The sequence below is a fragment of the Clavelina lepadiformis genome, chromosome 6 (genome assembly GCF_947623445.1).
Source record: "Clavelina lepadiformis chromosome 6, kaClaLepa1.1, whole genome shotgun sequence".
In the NCBI taxonomy this organism is placed as follows: domain Eukaryota; kingdom Metazoa; phylum Chordata; class Ascidiacea; order Aplousobranchia; family Clavelinidae; genus Clavelina; species Clavelina lepadiformis.
Genome location: NC_135245.1, coordinates 13,359,017 through 13,383,844, shown reverse-complemented (window position 1 = coordinate 13,383,844; position 24,828 = coordinate 13,359,017). Strand labels below are relative to the sequence as shown.

The window sequence follows — 24,828 nt, the reverse complement described above, 5'->3', positions numbered from 1 at the left end:
TATCAATAATTGCCTATGATGTTATATATTACTAAAGTACCACAAACACAAAGTTATTTTTGTTTTTTAGTAATATTTCAGCATGTTGGATTCATTACTCTGGCTTCCCTTCACAGTATAAATCTTTCGCCTTTTACTAAAGATTTCCGTGTTTGGGAGCAATACAATGAGTCTAGTTTATTTTTCTACCTCGCCAAGGCGAGGCAATATTCTTCATTACTTAGAAGTTAAGCATAGCAATTTGCCACATTACTTACAATGCTAAACGAACGTTTATGCCTGCTGCGTTTGATGGTCAGCGTCACTACACGGCGGTTATGACATACTCAATATTCCCGTGTATGCGGATTTGTTTTATTTAAAACCTTTCACCCTATGTTAGGTTGATTTTTTGTTGTCGAAGCCGTTTTTCGTTTTTTACAAAAGCTTTGGACCCACGTGGCTATTCGACACAAACAGGTGCAAGCCTGGCTCTGGCTTCAGCGCATTCAACGTGTAAATCTTTCGCCTTTTACTAAAGATCGCTCAAATCAGTATTATTGAGTCACTCCTTCCGAAGAAAACCAGTCAGTTTAAAGTTCTACCGGGAAGACAGAAGGAAAACCAGCTTGCTGGCCAAGCAAAAGGCAGCCTACGCCTTTTTACAGAATAGTCATGGAGACACAGACTACTATTGAAAAGATGAAGACTTATGCAGATAGAGTAAACAAGCAATGGCGGTTTGAACTACCTACAAACTACAACCGAGATAGGGAAGTTTCTATAAAGCTAAAAGACCCTTTACGAAGAGCCGATATTTACACCCTGCTAGACAAAACCAAAATTCCTTTGCAGTTCATAGAAGGAATCGTACAAAGACCTGGCCGAAATGTCGAAATTGCCTGTATAACTAAAGAAACCGCCATCAAACTTGCCGAAAAATTGAGAGACGCAAAAGAGGTAATGAATGTTATCGCACAAGGTGATGCTCATACCAACTTAAGCGTTGGATGGGTGCCAATTCACTTTCCACAAGAAAGCATCGTAGAAGCATTAAAGAGAATCGGTTTGGTCATATCGGCAGTCCATGGCCGAGATAGGTTTAAAGGCATGAGAGACGGCAGAAGAATCTTCAAAGTTTTGAAGAAAGACCTAATGGAGGCAAAACCACCATCCTACATCCGTTTCGGCCATCTCAAGTTCGTGTTGGAGTATGAAGGTCAGGTAAAAACATGCCATTATTGCGATGAAACCGGACATTTCGTTAAGGATTGTCCAAACAAAGTTAAAAACCAAGACGTCGTAAATGAGTCGTGGAAGGCAGTTGGCGAGACACGCCGCACTTTCGGTGGGGTGTCGTTTAGGCAAATGAAAAGAACATCTCCAGACAGATACTCACCTTCAAAAGAAGATTTTCCAGAACTGCCAAACAACTCGGGTGCTCTGAACAACCGCCATTCAACACCCTTTGCCAAGACAAAACCACCCAAATTAGAAACATCAAAAGGCCAACTCATAGATCATTTCGACGGATCGATCGTCGAATTCAGCGACGAGGAAGACTCTTTAGACGACATTCCCAAAGACACCCTTGAGACCGACAAATGCCCATCTAGTGGAGGACAAAAAAGACCCGACAAACGAGAACGAAGTGAGGACTCAACACTGTCGACCGCAATACCACCCGGTCAGCGCCCGAAAGGAGAATCGACCGACAGTGAAATGTTAGAAGCTGATGAAACGGACGTTTTCAAGGTAAATGACATAACAAATATCAAATGCAACTGTGGCGACATTCTGCCCAAACCAAGTTACAAGCAGTTGGTATATTGCAACTGTTGTCCTATGGTTCACTTTAAATGCCGATGTTTGGAGGAAAACATAAAATCCTCAAACAGACTCAAACAAGGTACGTGCGACTCATGTGATTTTAGATATGTACCAGATGCTCACGAACTGAACGCCACTTCATGCATATAATATTAAACCTATTTATGTATCTCCAACACATTGAAAATATCTATTGCAATATTATGATTTTGGTATTAATTCTTAGTTACGTTTACACGAAGATTTCCTATTTTAGGTTGATTTTTTTTTGTCAAAGCCGTTTTTCGTTTTTTACAAAAGCTTTGGACCCACGTGGCTATTCGACACAAACAGGTGCAAGCCTTATCGCTTATCGGTCCATGCCCACGCGTAAGCGCACAAAAACCCTTGTCGACAGTAAAACATGCATCAAACTCGAGATAAGTAACTATTTGAGCCTGCTGATAACGTCGCTAGATTCTGTCAGAGCTTTAAGCAAAAAACACTTGAAGAATGAAATGCGGGTGTCTTTTCCCCAACGCTCATTGATAACAACCAGTTTAACCAACCCTTGTAATGACAACCTTTTTAAAAATCATCAGTTTTAATTGCCAAGGTTTAAACGACGCATCTAAAAGGAAAGCCTTGTTCGAAACGCTCAAGAAACTTGCAGCGCAAATAATCCTCTTACAGGAAACAAAATGCAATCCGAAGGACGTAAACAACTGGTCTAACGAATGGGATGTTGGCCCTTCCATATTTAACGCAGCCAATAGGAAAAAACACGCCAATGCTGGCACGGCGATATTAATAAACCACCCAGCAATCACGTTTGCACAAACTAGGAGAGACGCCGAGGGAAGAGTTATTGCCGCAAATATCAAAATAGCAAATAAAACAATACAGATCATCAACGTATATGCCCCAAACGTTCAAGTAGGACACTACGTGAAAAATAATGAATTTTTTCATAAGCTTTATGGTTATGTCAACCCCAATGTCCCTTTAATAATAGGGGGCGACTTCAACATTGTCGACGATCCAGAGCGAGATCGCTTCCCTCCCCACAAAAAGCGAAGTACTAGAACGAAAATAGAGCTCCAAAACTTCACCCAAGCTTTTGATCTCAACGATCCCTATGACCAAACCCAAAATGGTGATGTAGATTTTACATGGCAAAGCGGTTCATCAAAATCTAGAATCGATCGTTTTTATGTATCCCAACAAATAAAAGTTGACGGTCTGCAAACGATGGAAAATCCCCTCTCCGATCACAAAATGTTACTAGCAAATTGCGTTTCTTTCGCCCTAGAAAAAAGAGGCCGCGGAGTCTGGAAAAATAATGTAAACGTCTTTCAAAACGTCAAATTTCGCAAAACGCTTGAAGAAAGATGGCCCCTCTGGCGTACCCTACACCCCTTACTCATTCCAGATTTATCCGCATGGTGGGTGGAAATTAAAAACAGGATTAAAGACCTGATAATCGAAATCACGAGAGAAATCGCGCAAGAAACTAGGGAAGAAGAAACTCGCCTCGAAAACGATTATAAATTAGTTTGTGAACGACTATCCCAAGCAAAATGTAATTACGACGATTACCTAGCCGCCAAAAAATCACTGGCTGATTTCCAACGAAAAGCCGCTGATAAGAAATTGCGTAAAAGTTTGCAAAGAAATTTGGATACTCCGACCAAACAATTTTTTCAAAGATTCATGCAAGATAGGAAGTCAACCCGAATTACCGAAGTAACCGACTCGGAAGGTGTAAAGCACAGCTCGTCCCCAGCGATATTGAAAGAAACCCGCAAATTTTATAACAAACTTTACTCGAAAGAAATAACATCTGAAAAGAAACAACGGTTTTTCTTGAAACATTTAAAAGCCCATTTATCGCCCTATGAAAGAGAGACGTTAGACGCTGAAATTGGCGACCAAGAAATATTCACCGCACTAACACAAATGAAAAAAGGTAAAACACCTGGCCCAGATGGTCTCAGCATTGAGTTTTACGTCCAATGTTGGGACATCATAGGTGGTGGCTTCCTCGAAGTAATCAAAACGTGGTTTAGGGACGCAAGCACGACTAATGCAAACAAAGAAGGGGTTATAACTTTAATCCATAAGAAAGGGCCTACGAATGACCTCAGCAATTACCGCCCAATATCGCTATTGAATTGCGATCTGAAACTTTACACGAAAATTTTAACTAACCGTTTAAAAGGCAAACTAAACAATATTACGCACCAGAACCAATTCGCAAAACCCCAAAAATCGATCCACGACGCCATCATCAAGATTCGCGATCTGTATGAAAAAAGTAGAAATGAAGGCCAAAACCATTTGTTCATATCGATTGACTTCTTAAAAGCCTTCGATTCAATCAACCACGCATGGCTTTTTAAGGTGCTTGAACGAATGCATTTTCCTTCTCGCTTCCTACTTGCCGTTAAAAACTTGTATTCTGACGCGAAATCCAGGATAATCAACAACGGTTTTTTATCTGAACCTTTTCATTTAAAAAAAGGAGTCAGACAAGGAGACCCGCTAAGTTTATACCTTTTCATATTGGCAGTAGAACCGCTAATATGCGCAATTAATAGCTCGGTCGAAATAGACGGTTTGGGTCCCACCCCAAAGTATTGTACAAAATGCGTCGCGTATGCAGACGACACCACCTTCACCCTCAAAGATGCGTACTCTGCCGAAAAGACTTTTAAACTACTGGATGATTTCAGCGAAGCCTCTGGCCTAAAAATCAATATCTCAAAATCCAAAGGCCTTACCCCAGAAATCAAACCAAATACCACGACGCAACTGCCGCCAATACAGTGGACAAACTCTCAACTCCAATTATTAGGAACAGCAATAGGAACTTACGACCCCACGATAAGTTGGTCACGACCGTTAGAAAACCTCAAAAAAGAAGCGACCCGCCTTAAAAAAGTACATTCCACCTTTGATGCCAAGTGCATATTGGTTCGAAGTAAATTACTCCCTTTAATTTCATACAACGCCTTCAGCCAGCCCATAACGACCAAGACAGCCGAGACCATAAACAGGACAATTGAAAGGTACATTTTGACGAGTAATAATACGTTCGCAGACATCGAAGTTCTTCAAAGACCCAGAGATTACGGCGGTTATGACATAATTAATATTCCCGTGTATGCGGATTTGTTTTATTTAAAACCTTTGACCCCATTTTGCAGAGACAAAATAGAAAACAAGGTTCTGTCGTTGGAAAACCGCACGATAGAACACCAAATCGGTCACCAACTTTCCAACCTCCTCGGCATCCAGATTGACAATCGTATACCGCATGCCACCTCCCCATCGATTTATTATGGCCATATGCTCGAAATAATCAGAAAGCACCGTATCTCACTGAAAGAGATCGTAAGCGGAAAGGTTAAAAAAATATACCAGCGTATCATACGTGAAAGTGCCCCGCAGTTGTATTTGACTCCACCAGAGCGGTCGACATGGCCTAGAGTACACAACGCAATTCTCTCCAACGCCCAAAAAACTTTCAACTACAGAGTAATATGGAATGATTTACCTACTCGAGGTGATATGACCAACTTTGTCCCCTACACGGAAACAGCATGTCGTTTTTGCGCCAACGGCCCCGACTCGGTGCTGCACACGATAGTAAAATGTAAAAAAATAAACACTATTTGGGAATGTGCTTCCGGCGTTGCGCAAATCTTAACTGGTAGGGACGATATTAAGTTCGATCCAACCACAATAACCAACTTTGACGGAATAAGTGGCCCAGATTTCGAGTCCGCAGACATGTTAACCTATTGGTTAACAGTGGTAAAACAAAAAATTTGGAAACATAGGAACGCAATTTTGTTTGAAAGCCAAACTTTTAACCCTGACGAAATTATCCGATCTATTAAGAGGACCGTCTATGCTAGACGCACATGGGACCGACGAAATGAAGGCCCCTATAAACAGCAGATTGAAAAACTATGTGCTGCAATGCAAAAGTTTTTCACGCCACCCCTACCATAGCTTTTGATGACAAATGACCACGCTAGTCCCGTTGCTTGGACGCTTTTATCAAACTGTTTTATGAATTAGAACTTTTGTAAATTCTAGATAAACTTTGCGGTAATTGTTAATTGCGATGTACAACCTTCATCGTACTTGCTTACAATTCACGAATGTTTTATCACTAAGATTTCGAGATCTGTGTTATTGTTATTGTCATTTGTTTAAATCAATTACCATCACCGACATGTTCAATTGAACTATCTTGCAAGTAGATTTTGGAAAAGTTTGCCTTGTACATATTTTTTCTTTATTGTTGTTTTTCCCGCAATAAAATATCGCCTTTTACTAAAGATTTCCGTGTTTGGGAGCAATACAATGAGTCTAGTTTATTTTTCTACCTCGCCAAGGCGAGGCAATATTCTTCATTACTTAGAAGTTAAGCATAGCAATTTGCCACATTACTTACAATGCTAAACGAACGTTTATGCCTGCTGCGTTTGATGGTCAGCGTCACTACACGGCGGTTATGACATACTCAATATTCCCGTGTATGCGGATTTGTTTTATTTAAAACCTTTCACCCTATGTTAGGTTGATTTTTTGTTGTCGAAGCCGTTTTTCGTTTTTTACAAAAGCTTTGGACCCACGTGGCTATTCGACACAAACAGGTGCAAGCCTTATCGCTTATCGGTCCATGCCCACGCGTAAGCGCACAAAAACCCTTGTCGACAGTAAAACATGCATCAAACTCGAGATAAGTAACTATTTGAGCCTGCTGATAAGGTCGCTAGATTCTGCCAGAGCTTTAAGCAAAAAACACTTGAAGAATGAAATGCGGGTGTCTTTTCCCCAACGCTCATTGATAACACCCAGTTTAACCAACCCTTGTAATGACAACCTTTTTAAAAATTATCAGTTTTAATTGCCAAGGTTTAAACGACGCATCTAAAAGGAAAGCCTTGTTCGAAACGCTCAAGAAACTTGCAGCGCAAATAATCCTCTTACAGGAAACAAAATGCAATCCGAAGGACGTAAATAACTGGTCTAACGAATGGGATGTTGGCCCTTCCATATTTAACGCAGCCAATAGGAAAAAACACGCCAATGCTGGCACGGCGATATTGATAAACCACCCAGCAATTACGTTTGCACAAACTAGGAGAGACGCCGAAGGAAGAGTTATTGCCGCAAATGTCAAAATAGCGAATAAAATAATACAGATTATCAACGTATATGCCCCAAACGTTCAAGTAGGACACTACGTGAAAAATAATGAATTTTTTCATAAGCTTTATGGTTATGTCAACCCCAATGTCCCTTTAATAATAGGGGGCGACTTCAACATTGTCGACGATCCAGAGCGAGATCGCTTCCCTCCCCACAAAAAGCGAAGTACTAGAACGAAAATAGAGCTCCAAAACTTCACCCAAGCTTTTGATCTCAACGATCCCTATGACCAAACCAAAAATGGTGATGTAGATTTTACATGGCAAAGCGGTTCATCAAAATCTAGAATTGATCGTTTTTATGTATCCCAACAAATAAAAGTTGACGGTCTGCAAACGATGGAAAACCCTCTATCCGATCACAAAATGTTACTAGCAAATTGCGTTTCTTTCGCCCTAGAAAAAAGAGGCCGCGGAGTCTGGAAAAATAATGTAAACGTCTTTCAAAACGTCAAATTTCGCAAAACGCTTGAAGAAAGATGGCCCCTCTGGCGTACCCTACACCCCTTACTCATTCCAGATTTATCCGCATGGTGGGTGGAAATTAAAAACAGGATTAAAGACCTGATAATCGAAATCACGAGAGAAATCGCGCAAGAAACTAGGGAAGAAGAAACTCGCCTTGAAAACGATTATAAATTAGTTTGTGAACGATTATCCCAAGCAAAATGTAATTACGACGATTACCTAGCCGCCAAAAAATCACTGGCTGATTTCCAACGAAAAGCCGCTGATAAGAAATTGCGTAAAAGTTTGCAAAGAAACTTGGATACTCCGACCAAACAATTTTTTCAAAGATTCATGCAAGATAGGAAGTCAACCCGAATTACCGAAGTAACCGACTCGGAAGGTGTAAAGCACATCTCGTCCCCATCGATATTGAAAGAAACCCGTAAATTTTACAACAAACTTTACTCGAAAGAAGTAACATCTGAAAAGAAACAACGGTTTTTCTTGAAACATTTAAAAGCCCATTTATCGCCCTATGAAAGAGAGACGTTAGACGCTGAACTTAGCGACCAAGAAATATTCACCGCACTAACACAAATGAAAAAAGGCAAAACACCTGGCCCAGATGGTCTCAGCATTGAGTTTTACGTCCAATGTTGGGACATCATAGGTGGTGGCTTGCTTGAAATAATCAAAACGTGGTTTAGGGACGCAAGTACGACTAATTCAAACAAAGAAGGGGTTATAACTTTAATCCATAAGAAAGGGCCTACGAATGACCTCAGCAATTACCGCCCAATATCGCTATTGAATTGCGATCTGAAACTTTACACGAAAATTTTAACTAACCTTTTAAAAGGCAAACTAAACAATATTACGCACCAGAACCAATTTGCAAAACCCCAAAAATCGATCCACGACGCCATCATCAAGATTCGCGATCTGTATGAAAAAAGTAGAAATGAAGGCCAAAACCATTTGTTCATATCGATTGACTTCTTAAAAGCCTTCGATTCAATCAACCACACATGGCTTTTTAAGGTGCTTGAACGAATGCATTTTCCTTCTCGCTTCCTACTTGCCGTTAAAAACTTGTATTCTGACGCGAAATCCAGGATAATCAACAACGGTTTTTTATCTGAACCTTTTCATTTAAAAAAAGGAGTCAGACAAGGAGACCCGCTAAGTTTATACCTTTTCATATTGGCAGTAGAACCGCTAATATGCGCAATTAATAGCTCGGTCGAAATAGACGGTTTGGGTCCCACCCCAAAGTATTGTACAAAATGCGTCGCGTATGCAGACGACACCACCTTCACCCTCAAAGATGCGTACTCCGCCGAAAAGACTTTTAAACTACTGGATGATTTCAGCGAAGCCTCTGGCCTAAAAATCAATATCTCAAAATCCAAAGGCCTTACCCCAGAAATCAAACCAAATACCACGACGCAACTGCCGCCAATACAGTGGACAAACTCTCAACTCCAATTATTAGGAACAGCAATAGGAACTTACGACCCTACGATAACTTGGTCACGACCGTTAGAAAACCTCAAAAAAGAAGCGACCCGCCTTAAAAAAGTACATTCCACCTTTGATGCCAAGTGCATATTGGTTCGAAGTAAATTACTCCCTTTAATTTCATACAACGCCTTCAGCCAGCCCATAACGACCAAGACAGCCGAGACCATAAACAGGACAATTGAAAGGTACATTTTGACGAGTAATAATACGTTTGCAGACATCGAAGTTCTTCAAAGACCCAGAGATTACGGCGGTTATGACATAATTAATATTCCCGTGTATGCGGATTTGTTTTATTTAAAACCTTTGACCCCATTTTGCAGAGACAAAATAGAAAACAAGGTTCTGTCGTTGGAAAACCGCACGATAGAACACCAAATCGGTCACCAACTGTCCAACCTCCTCGGCATCCAGATTGACAATCATATACCGCATGCCACCTCCCCATCGATTTATTATGAGCATATGCTCGAAATAATCAGAAAGCACCGTATCTCACTGAAAGAGATCGTAAGCGGAAAGGTTAAAAAAATATACCAGCGTATCATACGCGAAAGTGCCCCGCAGTTGTATTTGACTCCACCAGAGCGGTCGACATGGCCCAGAGTACACAACGCAATTCTCTCCAACGCCCAAAAAACTTTCAACTACAGAGTAATATGGAATGATTTACCTACTCGAGGTGATATGACAAACTTTGTCCCCTACACGGAAACAGCATGTCGTTTTTGCGCCAACGGCCCCGACTCGGTGCTGCACACGATAGTAAAATGTAAAAAAATAAACACTATTTGGGAATGTGCTTCCGGCGTTGCGCAAATCTTAACTGGTAGGGACGATATTAAGTTCGATCCAACCACAATAACCAACTTTGACGGAATAGGTGGCCCAGATTTCGAGTCCGCAGACATGTTAACCTATTGGTTAACAGTGGTAAAACAAAAAATTTGGAAACATAGGAACGCGATTTTGTTTGAAAGCCAAACTTTTAACCCTGACGAAATTATCCGATCTATTAAGAGGACCGTCTATGCAAGACGCACATGGGACCGGCGAAATGAAGGCCCCTATAAACAGCAGATTGAAAAACTGTGTGCTGCAATGCAAAAGTTTTTCACGCCACCCCTACCATAGCTTTTGATGACAAATGACCACGCTAGTCCCGTTGCTTGGACGTCCTTATCAAACTGTTTTATGAATTAGAACTTTTGTAAATTCTAGATAAACTTTGTTGTAATTGTTAATTGCGATGTACAACCTTTATCGTACTTGCTTACAATTTACGAATGTGTTATCACTAAGATTTCGAGATCTGTGTTATTGTTATTGTCATTTGTTTAAATCAATTACCAACACCGACATGTTCAATTGAAGTATCTTGCAAGTAGATTTTGGAAAAGTTTGCCTTGTACATATTTTTTCTTTATTGTTGTTTTTCCCGCAATAAAATATCGCCTTTTACTAAAGATTTCCGTGTTTGGGAGCAATATAATGAGTCTAGTTTATTTTTCTACCTCGCCAAGGCGAGGCAATATTCTTCATTACTTAGAAGTTAAGCATAGCAATTTGCCACATTACTTACAATGCTAAACGAACGTTTATGCCTGCTGCGTTTGATGGTCAGCGTCACTACACGGCGGTTATGACATACTCAATATTCCCGTGTATGCGGATTTGTTTTATTTAAAACCTTTCACCCCATTTTGCAGGGACAAAATAGAAAACAAGGTTCTGTCTTTGGAAAACCGCACGATAGAACACCAGATCAGTCACCAACTGTCCAACCTCCTCGGCATCCAGATTGATAATTGTACACCGCATGCCACCTCCCCATCAATTTATTATGAGCATATGCTCTAAATAATCAGGAAGCATCGTGTCTCACTGCAAGAGATCCTAAGCGGAAAAGTAAAAAAATATACCAGCGTATCATAAGCGATTGTGACCCACAATCTTATTTTAATTCACCAGAACAATCGACATGGCCCAAAGTACACAACTCACTCCTCTCAAACGCTCAAAAAACTTTCAACTACAGGTTAATATGGAACGACTTACCTACTCGAGATGATATGACCAACTTTATCCCCTACACGGAAACAGTATGTCGTTTTTGCGCCAACGGTCCCCACTCAGTCCTGCACACGATAGTTAAATGTAAAAAAATAAGCACTGTTTGGGAATGTACTTCAGGCGTTGCGCACATTCTAACTGGTAGTGACGATATTAACTTCGATCCAACCACAATAACAAACTTCGACGGAATAGGTGGCCCAGATTTCGGGTCCGCAGACATGTTAACCTATTGGCTAACAATAGTAAAACAAAATATTTGGAAACATAGAAACGCGATTCTGTTTGAAAACCAAACTTTTAACCAGACGAAATTATCAGGTCTATTAAGAGGACCGCGTATGCTAGACGCACATGGGAACGTCGAAATGAAGGCCCCTTCAAACAGCAGATTGAAAAACTGTGTGCAGCAATGCAAAAGTATTTCACCCCGCCCCTACCATAGATTTTGATGAAAAATGTCCACGCTTGTGCAGTTGCTTTGACGTCGTTATCAAACTTTTTATGACTTAGAACATGTGTATTCTTAATAAACGTTGCGTTGTAATTGTTGCTTGCGATGTATAACCTTTTACCGTACCTGCTACATAAGTTTTGCTTATACTTTATATATGTGTCATTAGTATAATCTTGTTTCTTGCTTGAAAAAAGCAAGTTATACTGTACAATGATCTTGCGTGCCGGAAATAGTTCAATGTATCAAATAACTACGCGGGCCAAGTTTTATTGTAAAGCGGGCCGGATGTGGCCCGCGGGCCGTTAGTTTGACATGTATGAATTAGACTATTCATTTACAAAATTCTGATATTCATGGCTTAACCCAGTGGTCTTTAAGCTTTTTTGTCAAGTCACCCCTTTTTCCGAGTTCTGGGTCAAAATCGCTCCTATGATTAATTATTTTTCTAAGAATATATTTGCTTCTTGCGACGTACAATATGTTTTGAAATTATCCCAAAAAAGAAAGAACAATCAGAAACAAAGCAAGTATGACCTTATGCAATAATAGCCCGGTAAATGACAGATACATAATTATATATCACAACTTGGAAGGCATTGATAACAGCGTCTTCCACCCCCTTAAAGACTAAAGTCGCCCCCCAACTTCAAAAATTTTCACAATCGCCCACTGGGGGATGATTTCGTCCCCGTTGAATAACCCTGGCTTAACCTCTTTTAGTACTTTTGCAGATGCATCTTTTAAAATAAAGTCTTTTAACAATGATAACTATAGTCTAATTGAATTCATTATTTATAAAAGGAGTTTCTAATCCAACAGATAATGGAGATGCCGCAAATAAACAATATATTGATAAATAATTAATTAATTCAATAAACGTTTTAGACGAAAAAAATTTTCAACTTTGGCAGTTTATCCGGTGTACCGACATTTAATCACGCGACACTTAATCACCGATACATAATAACTTGGACATTTAATCACGCGACACATAATCACTTGGACACTTAATCACGCGACACATAATCACTTGGACAGCGCCTTTGTCTATAGCCTGCCGCTGTCTTACCGGTTATCAGTCAAATGAAGGTGAATATGGGTGAACTGTCAGCCAGTAGATACATTATATCCTAATCCATCTCATGAATTTTTAATTGAGCATAATGAATCTATTGAAAAGTGTCCTGGTAATGGTGATATGTATTTGTCTTTTGAATTAATTTAATTTCGTTAATATAAAAGATTGAAATCGGATTTAATCATATTAGTAAGTATTTAACAAATGAAAAAATTTCTGAATTAAAAAAATTATACAACTTATATCATAAACTATTTTGGTGTTATAAGAAAATGTTTAAAAATTATAAAAAAATAGAATTATTTTTAAAAACAACATCAGTTTTTTATTACAACTGGAGTAATTACCGGTTCCATAACATTAATTCCAATTATTTTAGGAAGTATTAGTGGTGCTGGTGTTCTTATGTAAACAATAACAACTAATAAAAGTTTTACTAAAAAAGCTTTTAAATAAATAAGCTGAAGTACATTTTGAAGTTTTGAGAAATTGATTGTTTTTTTTAGAAAGAAACTTGCTATGGCTGATGACCAAGTTACTGAAGGTTAAGTTATGCTTCATTGCCCAACCATATAAATTGTTTGCATCTAAGTATGTAGTTTAATTTAATGATTTTTTTGATATAATCATAACCTTTTAAGCATTTTTTATTTGCTTTAGCATATCTATTAGCAATATACGAAACACCACCACTTATACCTTTTTAAATGAAATAATATTGGTCAATATCAGACATTAATTTTAAATTGATTTCAGGCTTTTTAAGCATTGCATCCTATGATAAACCAGGTGCTGTAAAATAATAAGAAGGGATTCATAATATTGAAGACAAGGTTTTCTAAATTTTTCAAATACATCTGCTAACAACAAAACATCCGATTATCATTTGCTGATACCTCCTACGACTCATTATTCGATTGAAAATTGTTCTGTCATCATTTTAACTCCAAAGCTGAGTTATATTTTCACTTCTTGATTTATAAGCTCCAATAAGCATTACCAGGCTAATAGAACTCGAAAACCGTATTTCATTTCCTTTAGCATTCTTCGTAAATTTCAGCTCTTTTAATCGATGTTTTTTACAAACGATGTCAATCTCATAAGAGTCAATCATTTTGAATAACTTTTCAAAGCTTATTTGAATAAAGTTACTTTGGAAATTTCACTCATCTTTTTATATTAAAGATATTTTATTTAAAGTTATTTTTAGACTTCAGAAATTATTATTTATAATTAGTAATATCATATTTATATGTTTTACTATTTCCCCAACATACAGAAAATTTGTTAATTTTAAATATTTGATTTCCACTTTACAATTATCTTTAAACCATTCTGATAGAATAGATAGACATTACATATAGATAATTTTATATTCCCGAAATGCGTTACTATATTGCTAAATTTTAAATTCAAATTATTTATTCACAAACTGAACCATTTGTTTGTTGAATTTTTTTTTAAAATAAGAAATATAGTTTTCTGTATTTTCATTAATAAAACACTCATCTGGACATTTATTTGGATTATATGAAAATATGATTTCCTATGTAATCTAAAACTTTTAATTTGTTTGTTAAATCTGTTATTGCTTCATATGATAATCCATTTTTATTAGTATTTGAACCACCAGATTTTCTACTTTTTTAGATTTATTAGTATTTTCAAAATTACAAATTTTTTATTTTTCTATAAAATCATCATTTTTATTATTATTTTCAAAATTGCATTTGTTTTATCAGCTGGTCTAATATACCTTTTATATTATCAGATATTTTATTTTTAAGTTGTTTATATAATTTAAGATATTTTATATATGATAATATAAAACATGAGGAATAAGATTATTATTAAAAATAGTGAATTTTACTTTCACTCAATATATACAATATATCCTGCAAGTATTGATGAATATATTGTACATGCTATTATACAAGATCCAACATTGGGTGTTTTCAATGGAGGCGAATATTTCAAAATGACTATTGCTGGTGACCGGAAATGTTTTTTGCTCATAATTTCTTTTGGGAATGTTTTTATGGATAATTATTTAATGATAATGAAAAAGTTAAACATATCACTAAAAAATATGATAATAATAGATTAAAAAAACCTACTCATATTAACAAAAGCAGGTGATGAGCAAAATGAATCAAATTAAATCACAATAAAAATGTCTCGAAATACATGTATCTTTGACAATATTCCTTAAGGTAAAAAATTACTTTACGAAATGCTATCCTAACATTTATTTTTTTTTATAAATATGAGTGGTGCTGTCTAAAATGATATTAATATTAAATATTAATTAATACAAAACTAAATTAGTCACTCTATTTATTCATTGTAATCTTCACTGTCGTATCCTCAGTCGCCATAAATGTCACCATCTTCCCCACTTTCATGGAAAGCAAATAACTTTCGAATGTTAGGATTTAAAAAAATTTCTTCATCTTCTTTAATTTCATCATTAAAAATTCTATGCAAATCGAGTACATGAGAATGACTGTTCTCGCTAAATCGAATGCAAATTATGGTAAAGCATGATGAGAAAATCCAATGTCAAGAAATACTGATCACATGCAAACGAAACCAAATGGAAAGACTAATTTTGTTTTCTTTACACAACCGCGATGATGGTCCCCGGTAACGTTCTGGGTCAGGTATTATATTGGTAACAATTAATTATGATCAAAACTGAAAGAAGAAAGATGAGATGATAATCAGAATAAGCCAATGTCACGATTGATTTTTCGTACTCACGCCCAAACGAAACATAGACAACGCATACGACTCGTATGTCAAACTTTTCTCTTCTTTTACATGACATCGTCAGAAACTATGGCCTACTTCACCACATCTATTAAAAAAGATTCTAAAAATACATCTTCATTCGGGTTTGTGCAAATCGTACTTTCATTACCCATATTTTGCAATTCAATACAGATCCCGCTATGTTGGAAATTGTATGAATTTAAACTAGAGTTTCTCCAGTCAGTCAAAGAATCACATATTTCCTCATTAAGTTTTATGCAATGCCTGCTGTAACTTGAAAACAATCCAGTTCCTCTTGTGGATCTTTTATAATAGTTACAACCTGGGAACTGATGTAAGCTTTTTTCTATATCTTTGTGTATCACCGGTTCACTCTTTTGTCTGTAAATAATAAAACCCAAATCAACATTACATTTAACAGATTAAATAAAAATACAGTGTTATACATGTGGCACAAAAACATAAGAGTGGCACAGTATACAACACAGAAGTACAATGACGTTGATATCGTTACGGGCCCTCAACAACAAGTAGATGGCTTAACCTTTTAGTTGAGTGTGTTACTAGGTGCTTAGCTCTGTAGCACAGGAAGCTGGGAAGGTAAGGAATCAAACCTAGGGCCCTTCAACAGGTATTCAGACGACGTGTTTTCTCAAGTCTGACAAAAAAATAGCCTGATACGATGGTGTAAAAGTTACCAAGTTGTATAACTGTTAAAGCCAACCAGTGCAGCAAACCAGTGATAGGAGTTGTACACCGCAAATAGAATCATTCGAGATTTGGAAAAAAGATTATTAACAGATTTAAGTTTCAAGCTGACTCGGGTAAAACTATGGCATAGTAAGATGGTGCAACACAGTACATTGTAGTAGTATACCCAGCACCGTTTTGGCCTTCATTGTGTCCTGGACCTTGGCCACTTTGCTACTTTGGACTCACCACTTGAGTGTGAGAAGAGCTAGCACTACCAGATAAGGATTATCATGCTGGTTGTGTAGCTATGCCAACTATCAGTGTGCTAACTATGATGCTTGGTTGTAATTAATTACATTCATTGTTCTATTATATTAGTTTATCTAACTCCATTGATATGTGCGTTCCTTAACCACTAACAAACTAGTTGGGCATCACAGTACAATATGTCCATTCAATATCACTGCACAACAACAGGTCCATTCAATATCACTGCAAAAATAGACTGCACATTGAGAAATGCACAGCACTGGGCAATGTAGCAACGATTGACGTAATTCAGAAGTAATAGAAACGGGTCGCGTATACTAAACACGGTCAAAATATAGCAAAGTGTTTGTTGTTATACACACAAAGTATAAAACCAATATCATTATAATATAATCAGATCTGAATTCCGTAGGAATAAGAGCTAATTATGACAATTAGCACACTATCTCGTTCCTCTGGCTATTAAAAAAAGTATGCTCTTGGTAGAACCTCATATGACAGCATAATAAGCATCACATGGAATAGTATGTTTTGGTGTATAGATTACTAATATTTATTCTAAAGTGTGAAAGTGTACGTAGTAGGTATTAAATTTAAAAGTAAAACATCACAAGATGATCCATAAGTTATAGCATCACGAATTGCATTTAGGAGTAACAAAAGGAATGAAATGTTTTTGGATGGATTGAGGTTTTGCTCGTTTCCCGAATGGTTATTGCTGAGAGTGAATGTGACGTAGTTAGGTTAAGAATTGCTTGGTGAGCTACATCTTGAAAATAGTTGTAGGTGGATTCATTGTCAGCCGACGGCCGTCTGCAAAAGCTTTGTTGCCCGCTCGCTCACATGGTGTGCTCTGTAAAGAGATGAAGAGAGAATCGTACCTATGGTTTATAGATTCTGCTGTGAAACCCGTTAACGGAAGAAAGACCTGTTTCTCCGTGATTTTGCCAAGTAGAGTTGGTAAAAGTATTGTCGCGTCGATGCACTTTGATTACGAGCCGCACCACACTGTGACAGTCTGTAAACGCAGTCCGACAAAAAGTTTGAGCAATTCTTCCATGTGTGATAGAGGGTGAAAGAAGTTCTACTAGGTGGTAGATCTGTCCTGCGTCATTTAAAAGCTAGAGCATAATGCCTTTGCCTGACGGCTTGAAGTAGGGACAGATATATTATTCAGTGAACGGGAAAACGAAGGTTTTAAGGAGAATTCGGCAAGATCCATCTTGATAGGAGTAGTACACAGTTTGTTTGAAGTCACGTTGACGGAGTTGGCAGCGTATGTGACATTTCCTGTCTTTTTGTTCCCACATTAAACTCCTGGTTGGTTTGTGAAACTGTGGCAAGCATAAAATACAGTTCCAGCCGGTCTATTGAAACGAATTTCAGGGATCCATTAGTGAATTCATTTACAAATGTTGGGTCGTCTTTGTCATCTCTTTCAGAATCTGAACTAATCCTGAGTTGTAGGCGTCTCTTTCACTTAATCAAACAGTGTTGACAGTTGAGTAGTAATTAATACTACTATCAATACGGATGCAAAATCATCAGTGATCAAAATCATTGAGATCATCAGTGTGCCAATTCGACTGTGACTATACCGATGGATAAAACTCATTAAAAGAGATCCTTTGAGTCGCTGCCAAAAAAAATGAACATTGAGAGAGGCGCACTGAGCACTGTAGCAATGGTTGACGTAATTCGGAAGTAAGAGAAATGGGTCGCGTATACTAAACACGGCCAAAATATAGCACAGGGTTTGTTGTGAAACACACGAAATAGAACACTTAAAACACTATAATATCAGATCTGCATAAGAATTTCGCAGGAATTAGGGCTAATTATGACAATTAGCACAGGGCAATGGGGAGAACTGTATAATCACCCACAGTTGAATTTCCATGATTATGAAAACTAATGACATTAAAACTATAACGATATCTAAACGATAGTCCTATCAAAACAGACAAAAATTAAGATTCAATCTCCAAATGACTTCCAACTCTCAAAGCCCACAAAACATTAGGCTACGACGATAATGTCTGGAAAAACCTTTGATAGAAAATTGAAAACTTGAGACCTACAATGTACAAACCTTATATAAATGCGACAAATTAAATCCATTGCTGAATCGAGCAGAAATGCAACCTTTAGATATTATTGGTTTACCAGGCCGTAAATGGCAAAGATACCAAGAAGTCAATTGCCTACTCCATTGATTCCCAATATTTTTCTCAGCATGACCCACTTTTCACGTAAGATCTGTGTATCTTCGGCTTTCTTTATCCAATCCATATCACATGAACGTCTTTAGTCAATTATTTGATATTTAATTCAGCGTGACCAAGTTTACTTCAAAGAAATGTATAACATAATTGACAAGTCGCATAGAATTCAGAATAGATGCAATACTTCTGGGAACAAAGAGAGTCATCCTCAATGAATCTGCCCCGTGAAAATTCTAGCAGTCAATTGAAAGTGCAATCAAAGCAATCTATCCAAGGTTGGTCTGGGGGCTCCTCGCAAAATTTTAAATTTATATGGTCTAAAATGGAATAGAATACTTCTGCTTTTTTTTCAAAATGGAGATTGCCTGGGATTTTTTTTGTGCACTTATCCCCCTAGTTTATAGCACCTTAAATTAAAGTTATGGTTGCCCTGTGGGCTATGGCTCTCAGGCTGGGAACCACTGGCCTAAAATTATGAGATTATACTACAAACATTCACAAAACAATGGGGTTGGTGGATTTGGCATTCTCATCAACACAAAACTGTAGAAAATTATCGGCAAAATAAAATCATATGAAGATAGAACGCGTTCCAAAACTCTCAATCGAAAGACATCTGCTAAGGCGACACTCTTGCCCCGTTTCTCTTCCAAATACTCATGGACTACATCATCAAAAAGACCACAACCACCAACCAAACTGCAAAACTAAGTGTTTGCCGGTGACGTAGAGCTTTTTCGTCACTGCTACTATGGTACCAATACAGTTCTAACACCAAATCACCTGGATAGAATAATAATCAAAATTGCTAAAACTGTGAACTTAGAAATTTGTTCCCAAAAAAAATAAAAAAGCAAAATTGGCGACAGACAGTTGACCATAAAGATCAGTGGGAATGGAAACTCCATCAAACATGTTAAGGCATTCATGTAAACCTGGGTCAAACATTGCCAGAAAAACGGGATATGTGGAACATCGCACATGAAAGATAACGAGGGTCCACAACTACTGTATATCCCATATGGAAATCTGGTATTATAGCAACGTTGAAAGTTCATCATTAAAAACAGGTGTGCTTACTGGTAATTTTGTATAGCTGTGGAACATACGTAAATGGTACTAAGTAGCAAAAAAAATTTGCTAAATTCTTTGCACACTTGATTTCTGCAAAAAATCAAAGGCATTTGTTATTTGGAAAGAATCACCAGTAGCACATACTGCAAAAATCGTTAAACTCCATTATAAGCCCAAATTAGAGAAAAAAATTGCCATCATGTGAGCTGATTTTTTGCAAACGGAGCTAGATGTTGACGCAGAAATTAAGCATCCACCAGATTGTGTTGTCATGTAGAACACGCAGATCATGTATTCCACGGGGACACGAAAAATGGAGCAATCAGATGTGGTCACATGGTCTGTGGTTTGCTGCTCCATGTCACATTCACAAGACACAGGAGTTTGCCACTACTCATTTGTACAAAGTTGAGCGGAACTAACCAAGGCCAGTTTGCAGGCGATTAAGCTGTACCTAGGTCGTCCTGGGAGGCGATAGCCCAATAGAGTTGGAGTCAGAGTCGATGATTAAATTGCAAAGTCTGTGGCAGGGTTTTCTCATCCGACAAGTCACACTGAATGTCTGTGTTCTTGAATTGTTCCAACAATTGCAGTGAGACTAAAACGAATGGTAATCACAATTTAGCCAATGGACTTGCTTGTGTCTTGAAGCAAAAAGCTTAGTGCGAAGGTGGGATGGTTCTGTTGCGCGAAGCGAGGTAAAATGAGTACCTTTATCAGTAGGTTTGAAAAAATCTGCAGCTGAGTGTTGGGTTATGCAGAGCTTAGAAATGTTTTATTTGAATTCATTTGCATTTTGTTAACATTGTTGCAACTCACAAGATATGAACCGTTAGAGATTCTAAATTCTGGATTTGCTATCTCTGTTCCAAAAACCATTAGGATTCATTCTACTTCGGCCTCCCCTAGCCATTTGTGATGTTCATTTTGCAGAAAGTATTACAACACTAAAGAGGTTTTAATGAGCCAGGTCAGAGTTTACATAATCAGGTGAGGTGGACATGATAGGCATTCACTGGTGATTAGGCTGTTCTCTTCCAGTCGGTCATTTTGAAGCCCTATCACTTCACTGAGTTGGTTGGAACTGATGTCAAGAGTTTATATTTCATAGGCAGTAGTAAGCGAGGGTCGACCTTCTGACTGCATCTTCTTCAACACAGGTCTGTTTGGTAGGTGATTGTCAATATCAATGCTCACGAATGCCAGGTCGAGATTTGTTCTGGTTTGCCAGCGTCCGCAGGATAGGATGACACCTTGTCCTTTGGGGCTCGACAGAAGAGACAATGGTTGCCCAGGAAGCCAGTTGGTCTATGTTATTGGTGTAATTGTGTTCCCAGTGAATGTGGTGACAGTTAATGATAGATGATAACATAATATGTTGATGATGACACAACGCTGATGATATTATAGTTGTCAATGTTTACACATAGCCACTCAACACTCAGTCTCTACCACATGTAGAGAGCAAGACTATGTGAGACTATTTGTGACGAAAGACTATGTTAAACTCTCATAAAAAAATGTGGCAAAGCAACATATTCTGCTCTGTATGGACTCAGTTAACAAGATATTTGAAAAAGTTGGCTAATTTACTAGAGGGGATTACTACCAGTAAGGTCCAAAAATTGTGGGCAAGATGCTTGACGACAGTGAGGTGTATTGAAGTTATACCCTTGACATTCAGTTGCAATGGTTAGATAAAAATATTTGTTGATTTCCATTGATATAGGCGATTTCCTTGCCATTTGCAGGCTAACATCTTGAGTGGAGCCTCTGGGATAACAAACTTTGCTTCGTATATTTGGTGTAGATATGCTACTAAACAGAGCAGACCAAGAGAACTGCTCCCCCTCAATTGACTAACTGATTGACCTCAATGTAATCTTATGATTATATGACATGTCATGGACTGTCACAATACTGTCAGGAACAAAATTACAAACATAACTTCCTTGTTTGATATGCGAACAGAACACAAAAAAACATTCTCAGCACGTTATCATGCCAAGTAAAAAAATGTTATATTACAAAGTTTATATTTAAAGATATAAATTGTACAGTGTAAAGCTAGAAATATAATCAGGGTTTGGTCAGGTGCAAATTGGGGGATTAAAAATGACAAATAAGCTTGTTCTGACAAATGTCTCAAAGTGGACAGGTTTGTCTTATTGGCGCATAACATTGTCAAAACACTACTGACATATTAAAAAATCATGTGGTTTAGCTATAGCTAATAGTAGTAAGTAACCTGCAATGAAATCACAACTTACCTTCCAATGAAAATATATGCTGAAAGAAGAAGCACAAATGCCAATACGAGGCCAGCAATAATTAGCAATGTAGAATATTTCAAAAAATCTGCAACAAAATATAAGAAAAATCTACTAACCAAAATAAACTTTCTTTTAAATATTGGATAAAGTTATAGTCTACATGACAACCCAAAAGTAATTACAAGGGTCGCCGAAAACTATCCAAAATGGCTTTATTTACAGGGCAGTTTTAATCATGTTATTTGAAGTTATATATTTCATCTTAACTGAGTGTTATTAGAAAAGCTTATCCTTTCCAGCTATCTCTATTTGATGCAGATTTGAATATAACAAATATTTTGACAAGTATGGTTTACAGCTTACGTTGAGCCTTCACACACCTCACACGTGCAAAAATGACCATTGCATATGGAGGTGTCATAGGTAGAATTGCAATTCTGAAACCTAAATTTGAGACATTATGTAATTCTAATCAATTTTGAAACTTTAGCTATCTTTATAATTTTTGATTTACCTGTTTTGTGTGTTTCAGCTTTCAATACCTGCTATATTTTGTGTGTTAATATGTTAACAACTCGTCATTTGATTTTGCAGTCATTCAATTTTTGTCAAAAAACTCTGTTGAATGAAAAATTGTTTTGACACAGTTTGTTGCAAACGCAAGAGAAATGATGATAGTTACTCGTAACTATGGTGGGAACTACTTTTGTGTCCAGTTAGCACCTGCCATTGCTAACAACTTTCACATTTGATATAGTTCCCAATACAGCTGTTTTCTTGTATTATATTTATTCTCGGAATACGGAAAGTTTTTGCATAACTTAAATCCGGTAATTATTTTTCAAAGCTCAAGGCCCGATTACTGAAGTGGCCTTTGTGCAAGTTTCGATTGTCACACAATTTATTTTTTATTCTTAAATTGTATTACCCAATTTTAGAACTTATCAACAGGCCCAATGAACTAAAGACAGCGTCGTTAATGCCCAAGGACATTTCAATCGATTACAACGGTAGCGCCACTGGGTATTGAACACGAAACACTGCATTATTGCAAGCCCACTGAGCCCAGCACTCTAACCACTCGGCTGCCAAACCGACTACCTGCTTGTTTTACACATCTACACATATCCATTTTAATTCACCACTGTTAATGTTGTGTTATTTGGCAGTAAACATGCATCTTTAATGTATTTAACTTCAATTGAACACATGCTGGAGACCAAGGCGACCAAAGGTCAGTGTGATTAAATCGGCTTGTAACAGCCTATCCAGTAATAGCCACAACAGTACCGTATTGCATAAAAATTATCCAACTAGTGAAATAAAGGGATATAAAAACTGCCACTTTTCATCTTTACCTCACGTGTATTATATTATTAACTATATAATAATTGATTAACATAATTATAATGACCATTAATAAATCAGAAATTTGACAAATGTTCCATGAAGCCAAATTTAGGATATTTGACTGAGTGGAATATACATATTTAATTTCAATTTTTGAATGTCAAACATTCACGATCCTTGTTGTTTGTAAACAATAAGTCAAGTCGATTTTAGTTTAATGTTTATCTCAAAGTTATATGTTTAAACAAAATACTTTAGTCTATGGGCAACATGATGTTAATGCATTTTGTCGGTATGAAACTTGCTATGTTGACATGTAGTGGCCTGGGTGGCATTTTTAATACCATTATATCATTCTTGGGAAAGTGTTTGCCAGTTATTGATTGAAGTATTGTTTATTGATAACACTGCAATTGTCGTTTGATATTTGGAAACTTGCTCTAAATAACTTCAAGTGAAAACGCCGTTTAGTACATTACCAGGTGATTTCAAAACGCCTTAGTTTTAACTGAATGTGATCCACATTGCCAACGCTTTATTTTTATCGTTCGCACGTTCTGAAATGTTCGTGTATTTTATGTCGGATATTTCCGCTCACACCGCTCCACGCTGTTATAAGCTCAAACTTCTATGCGAGTAACCGCCCAGACGAAGAGATACAAAGTCGTACGAACGTATTACGTTAGTCGTGCTAATTGCGATTCATTAGACCTGTTTTAAACGGTGATTACTAAGTTTGTGATTGTGTGTAATATTCGGAACCTGTATAGTTCCTACAAAAAGGACCGTTTCTAATAAACTGTATCTGTAATAACGTAAAAGCTTTCGGCTGACAAGAGGTTAGAGAATTCTAACCGCACGCAACCACAGAGTCAGATCATTAATTCGGCAGGTAAATTAAGTCTAAATAACAAGTTAAGACAGATAAGCTGTGCATCTGCCGCATCAGCCTCTGCAGACAGGCATATATAGTAACCAAAGATGTTGGTTTGATCAGCAATTGACATATATAGGATTCTTTGACAGACGAACATATGCTGTTTATTTATAGCACAGCAATAAAACATTACACTTCATGTATTGCTAATATGTTTCTGGATCAGGGCTGTTAGACTTAAATATTTTTACTGATACACAACATGTGTCAAAATGCTGATATGCCTTATTTGAAAAGGCGCCTGTTAATAAAAACAATGTGCTTCCTTGTCAACCGTATAATGTGAAGAAACACATAGTGCAAAACTTAACACAACACACCAAAGCTGCTGCCATTGCAGCTTTCCTGATAGGATACAGTGGGATCTGACTAAAGAAAAAGAGTAATGTTACGCTCTATTACTTACAGTAATGCAGATAACCAACCAAATATTCTATCTTTGATTGGGAAGCAGTTTTGTTGAGATGGTACCAGAAATGAGAATATATGAGAGCAAAATAAATATCATAATCTAGTTTTGAGGAATTCAATCCTTCATTGCCCCAAACCTATTGAGATTGATTACATGTGCGGTTTGTGTAAAACCAGAACCACCTCGCGCTATAGCAAACACAAGAAGGCCACAAAAAAATT

The 24,828-nt window shown here is 37.4% G+C and overlaps 1 protein-coding gene and 1 pseudogene across 4 annotated transcripts in view; one reads left to right on the top strand and one right to left on the bottom strand.

Moving 5' to 3' along the window:
• The first annotated feature begins 94 nt into the window (after positions 1 to 94).
• On the top strand, positions 95 to 205 carry LOC143463699 (U5 spliceosomal RNA; annotated as a pseudogene).
• Positions 206 to 14,343: 14,138 nt separating this feature from the next.
• Positions 14,344 to 24,828, bottom strand: part of LOC143461634 (cell adhesion molecule Dscam2-like) — a 58,988-nt gene continuing 48,503 nt past the window's right edge. For 3 of the 4 annotated variants that reach the window (XM_076959419.1, XM_076959421.1, XM_076959420.1), the window contains 2 exons: positions 21,906 to 21,993; positions 14,346 to 15,754 (listed from right to left, as the gene is read on the bottom strand). In XM_076959419.1, the coding sequence (XP_076815534.1) occupies positions 15,445 to 15,754; positions 21,906 to 21,993 (398 nt within the window). In that variant the 3' untranslated portion in view covers positions 14,346 to 15,444. Of the gene's footprint in view, positions 15,755 to 21,905; positions 21,994 to 24,828 lie in introns of all 4 variants that reach the window. The other variant, XM_076959422.1, reaches the window with a different exon arrangement.